The sequence below is a fragment of the Doryrhamphus excisus genome, linkage group LG17 (assembly GCF_037039965.1).
Source record: "Doryrhamphus excisus strain RoL-2023G ecotype Guam linkage group LG17, RoL_Dexc_Guam_v1.1, whole genome shotgun sequence".
NCBI classification, from domain to species: Eukaryota; Metazoa; Chordata; class Actinopteri; order Syngnathiformes; family Syngnathidae; genus Doryrhamphus; species Doryrhamphus excisus.
In genome coordinates, this window is record NC_136373.1 from 13,952,409 (window position 1) to 13,958,408 (window position 6,000).

The 6,000-nt window shown below is 39.5% G+C and overlaps 1 protein-coding gene across 2 annotated transcripts in view; it reads right to left on the bottom strand.

The window, feature by feature from the left end:
- The window catches only part of kirrel3l (kirre like nephrin family adhesion molecule 3, like), a 70,424-nt gene extending 66,145 nt beyond the window's left edge, over positions 1 to 4,279 (bottom strand). For both annotated transcript variants that reach the window (XM_058084148.2, XM_058084147.2), the window contains exon 1: positions 3,967 to 4,279. In XM_058084148.2, coding sequence (XP_057940131.2) covers positions 3,967 to 4,006 — 40 coding nt within the window. In that variant the 5' untranslated portion in view covers positions 4,007 to 4,279. The remainder of the gene's footprint in view (positions 1 to 3,966) is intronic.
- Between the last annotated feature and the right edge of the window lie 1,721 nt (positions 4,280 to 6,000).

The following is a 6,000-nucleotide window of genomic DNA, read 5'->3' on the forward strand; positions in this document are numbered from 1 at the left end:
GTTAGCATGTTTTTTTTGGTTAACATAAAAAATTTACGCCAAAATTTGTTCCTGTTTGCATACAATATAGTGCTCCAACTGTGTTCTTGTATGTTAATGGACTGTCTAATGAATAAACAGTTTAATCTGATTAATCATATTTTAAATTAATCATTAAACAAAACCTCCATGCTGTGTTTGGCGGAGGTAAAAAATGTATTAATAAACTTGTTTGTGAACAATTTAACAAAATATCAACAAAATATCGTATGTGAAGATATGCAATGGAACCTTGGTTAGCATGGTTTTTTTGGTTAACATTTGTTGCTGTTTGCGTACAATATAGTGCTCCAACTGTGTTCTTCTTGTATGTTAATGGACTGTCTAATGAATAAACAATTTAATTTGATTAATCACATTTTAAATTAATGATTAAACAAAACCTCCATGCTGCGTTTGGCGGAGGTAAAAATGTATTCATAAACTTGTTTGTGAACAATTTAACAAAATATTGTATGTGAATATATACAGTGGAACCTTGGTTAGCATGGTTTTTTTTGGTTAACATTGAAAATTTACGCCAAAATTTGTTCCTGTTTGCATACAATATAGTGCTCCAACTGTGTTCTTCTTGTATGTTAATGGACGGTCTAATAAATAAACAATTTAATCTGATTAATCACATTTTAAATTAATCATTAAAAAAACCTCCATGCTGTGTTTGGCGGAGGTAAAATGTATTAATAAACTTGTTTGTGAACAATTTAATAAAATATCAACAAAATATTGTACGTGAATATATACAATGGAACCTTGGTTAGCATGTTTTTTTGGTTAACATCGAAAATTTACGCCAAAATTTGTTCCTGTTTACATACAATATAGTGCTCCAGCTGTGTTCTTCTTGTATGTTAATGGACTGTCTAATGAATAAACTATTTAATCTGATTAATCACATTTTAAATTAAGGTAAGAAACTAACGTAAGAAATTCATTAATAAACTTGTTTGTGAACAATTTAGCAAAATATCAACAAAATATTGTATGTGAATATATACAGTGGAACCTTGGTTAGCATGTTTTTTTTGGTTAACATTTGTTCCTGTTTGCGTACAATATAGTGTTCCAACTGTGTTCTTCTTGTATGTTAATGGACTGTCTAATGAATAAACAATTTAATCTGATTAATCACATTTTAAATTAATCATTAAACAAAACCTCCATGCTGCGTTTGGCAGAGGTAAAAATGTATTAATAAACTTGTTTGTGAGCAATTTAACAAAATATCAACAAAATATTGTATGTGAATATATACAGTGGAACCTTGGTTAGCATGTTTTTTTGGTTAACATAAAAAATTTACGCCAAAATTTGTTCCTGTTTACATACATTATAGTGCTCCAACTGTGTTCTTGTATGTTAATGGACTGTCTAATTAATAAACAGTTTAATCTGATTAATCATATTTTAAATTAATCATTAAACAAAACCTCCATGCTGTGTTTGGCGGGGGTAAAAAATGTATTAATAAACTTGTTTGTGAACAATTTAACTAAATATCAACAAAATATCGTATGTGAAGATATGCAATGGAACCTTGGTTAGCATGGTTTTTTTGGTTAACATTTGTTGCTGTTTGCGTACAATATAGTGCTCCAACTGTGTTCTTCTTGTATGTTAATGGACTGTCTAATGAATAAACAATTTAATCTGATTAATCATATTTTAAATTAATCATTAAACAAAACCTCCATGCTGCTTTTGGCAGAAGTAAAAATGTATTAATAAACTTGTTTGTGAACAATTTACTAAAAATATCAACAAAATATTGTATGTGAATAAATACAGTGGAACCTTGGTTAGCATGGTTTTTTTTGGTTAACATTTGTTCCTGTTTGCATACAATATAATGCTCCAACTGTATTCTTCTTGTATGTTAATGGACTGTCTAATGAATAAACAGTTTAATCTTAATAATCACATTTTAAATTAATCATGATTAATCACCATTAGCAACAATGTCTGAAAATATGCCCATTTTACGTGTCTCCATTCTTTTGTCCATCCATCTATTTTCTACACCACTTGTCCTCATTAAGAGTCGTGGGGGTATGCTGGAGCCTATCCCAGCTGACTTTAGGCAAGAGAAATGACCTGAGATGACTCAATGGCTAGCATATTTGGCTCTAAACCTTTTTTAATAACACCTATCATGGAGTGGGAATCCAACTTAAGAGGCAGCGGAGGGGAAACTTGTAATCTCAGCATTCATCCTTTGAACTCGACTCTGACGAGACACAAGATTCCCAAAGCGGAATAAGAGTTGCTCGGGAAACACATGCGGTATGGAATCCAATTCCTTCGGGCATGAGTGAGGGGGATCATGTGCATCATGTTGTGATGCAATCAAATTCCTTTATTTATCATATGAGGGGGGGGGGTGATTAAGAGTTTCTATAACTAACATTCATGCATGAAAGCTAAACTAAAGAAGTAACACTAGATCAAAACGGTACAATTCCGACTATTACCTGTTTTTGCTGCTGATTGACAGGAGGAGGTCACATGGGAAATCACATGTCATCACGAGTGGATATATTCTCGCAGTCTTGGAGTTGTGATGACTTTGCATGAAAAAGAGCTCCAAGGTGTCTTACAGTCTAATTAGGGCAGCTGCTACCATTTTCCTGATTTGGGAGCATGTGTGTATTTGTGTGTATTTGTGTGTATTTGTGTGTATTTGTGTGTATTTGTGTGTATTTGTGTGTATCGGAGCATGGGGCGGCGGGAAAAAAAAAAGTGCCACTGTCTCTTTCCTTCTTTTCATCCAGCTGTTGCTCGTCTGTCAGAGAGCAAAGGTCTCCTGGCATCTCATCACCCCCCCACCACCCCCCACCCCCCAATCACCCACCCCCACCCTCACCTTCTAATGACAAAACCATGTGGAACAGAACAGTGGGAGGGGTATTGGTGCAGAGGTGCTGGGCAGCAAATGGCTTTTTAAGCAAACACAGCCTTGTCTGTCCTGAACAACATTCCGCGAGTGTTCGATTCCATGCCTTCTTTTTACGGTTGTTGTACATAAACATTGTTACATAAAATAATAATAATGAACTTAATATAATAGGTGGGTGCACTCGGGGGCTGGGCTAGGGGGGGGGGTGTAGGGGGAGTCGGGGCCAGGTGGGTTGGTGGTGTGTTTCGGCAATAGGGTTTTGCTGGGGTGTCCGATGTTCCCACTCTTCTTTTGTTGTTTTGTCTTATGTAAGATTCTGTGATTATATATGTGGAAAAAAATCACTTATTTTGGAGAAATAAGGGGTAGTATTTAATAAGCTTTGCTTCTTCCTGCTCCTTTTCAGACATGTGTAGTAATGAGGTGTTGTGTATGTCTGTGTGTATATATATATATGTATATATATACGTATATATGTGTGTATACATATGTAAGTATATAAACAGATATTATAAGTGTATATGTGAGATACATTAATGCAACATAGTATGCATGTCTGAAAGAAATTAAGAAAAATAAGATATTTTTCCTTTTATTCTACATAACAATGTATATTTGTACTAAAAACGCACCAAATAGTAACCAAAAAATGTTGCATTCAATGTCCAAATCCCACCCTGGTGACAAATATATCACATTTCTGTCATTTCCAAGATTCCTTCCATTGACCAAAGTCAGCTTTTGACGCCACTTTCCACTCCTTTATCATCTTCTCATGCATTTCTTCGTGGCAAATTCCACGTTCAACGCTTCTGAATATATAAGAATGCCAAGCAAAGAGTAATCCACGCATTGTGTTCCGCCATACTGATGTAATCACGCTACACAAAGTAAGTGTATGTACGTGCAAGTACTGTGCTGCTGCATTGCATGGTGTGGATGTGCTGATGTGGTCCTGCGTGGAGTGGATGGATGTCTTGACGCAGCGCGTAATAAGACATAAATGGACATAAAGTAAAGAGTGGGCTTACCTGTGGTCACAAGGCAAAAGATGAGATAAAGCACGATCATAGTTGCTCCTTGGTGGTCCCGCTGCGTTGCGTGGAATAAACGCTGACTCCTTCACAGACACGCACTCCCGTGATATTATTATTATTATTATTATTATTATTATTATTATTATTATCCACTTCAATGCAATCGCTCTGAATAAGTCCAAAACACTTCGTGGAAGTCTTGTCACAGATGCATCCCCACTCTTAATAACTTTCCGGTTCTCTTCCCTCGGAATCAAACCCTCGGACGAGCGCGGTCCGCTCCTGTGCACACGTTGCGCTCTCCTCCTGTGACTGTGGGAGCTTTGCTTCTCTTACTCGTCTCCTCTCTCTTTCTCTCTCTCTCTCTTTCTCTCTCTCTCTCTCACTGTGATGATGTATGGAACACACACTCCTCTCTCTCCTCTTGCCACACGCACACACTCTCACGCACACACTCGCTCTTCTGTTGCGTGGGGGACCTGAGGGGGGGGTTACACCACATTTGGCACCAGCTCTATAGTGTGTGGAGCCCTCTCTGCCTCATACGCATCCACGCCAATTGGGGTAGAGGTGGGGTAGGGAGACCCCCCCACACACACCTCTTGCCCACAATGACCCCGCCCCTGAGGTCCCTCTATTGGCTGAGCGTGCATCAAGGGGCGGGTTTTGTATTAAATTGTTATTTACTACAAATTTTAGTGTGGAGCCATATCAATAAGTAAATATAGGATGTAGATACTTTATACTTTTCATTTGAAAATGTGCCTTTTTTCCTAATCTTCATGTCACTCATGTCACATGCAAAACTCCACACAGAGATGGCCACTTGTGGAATTGAACACGGGTCTCCTAGCTGTGAGACCTGTGCGCTAACCACTCAACACCGTGCAGGCACTGCCTATTATTCATTAATTATTTCATTCATTTTCCACCGTTTATCCTCACAAGGGTCACAGGGGTGCTGGAGCCTATCCCAGCTGGTGGCCAGCCAATCACAGGGCACATATAGACAAACAACCATTCACACTCACATTCATACCTATGGACAATTTGGAGTCGCTAATTAACCTAGCATGTTTTTGGAATGTGGGAGGAAACCGGAGTACCCGGAAAAAAAAAAACATGCATGCACGGGGAGAACATGCAAACGCCACACAGAGATAACCGAGGGTGGAATTGAACTCGGGTCTCATAGCTGTGAGGCCTGCGCGCTAACCACTTGTCCGCCGTGCAGCCTGCAATTTTTCATTCATTAATTTTCTACCACTTATCCTCACTTGGGTGGCGGGGGTGCTGGAGCCTATCCCAGCAGTCTTCAGGCAAGAGGCGGGGTACACCCTGGACTGGTGGCCAGCCAATCACAGGGCACATATAGACAAACAACCATTCACACTCACATTCATACCTATGGACAATTTGGAGTCGCCAATTAACCTAGCATGTTTTTAGAATGTGGGAGGAAACCGGAGTACCCAGAGAAAACATGGAGAACATGCAAACTCCACACAGAGATGACCAAGGGTGGAATCGAACTGTGAGGCCTGCGCGCTAACCACTCGGGCACCGTGCAGCCTGTTTTCTGCATTAATTCATTCATTTTTTACCGCTTTTCCTCACAAGGGTCGTGGGGGGTGCTGGAGCCTATCCCAGTTGTCTTCAGGCGAGAGGCGGGGTACACCCTGGACTGGTGGCCAGCCAATCACAGGGCACATATAGACAAACAACCATTCACACTCACATTCATACCTATGGACAATTTGGAGTCGCTAATTAACCTAGCATGTTTTTGGAATGTGGGAGAAAACATGGAGAACATGCAAACTCCACACAGAGATGACCAAGGGTGGAATCGAACTGTGAGGCCTGTGCGCTAACCACTCGACCACCGTGCAGCCTGATCTTGAAAATGTTTGAGTAAAAAAATATCAGTATCCACATTGGTGTCGGCCTGTACTGCATCTTCTTGGTATCATCACTATACCACGGTTCACCTTTCACGGCCTTGCTGAAAGAACGTGCACCGTGTCG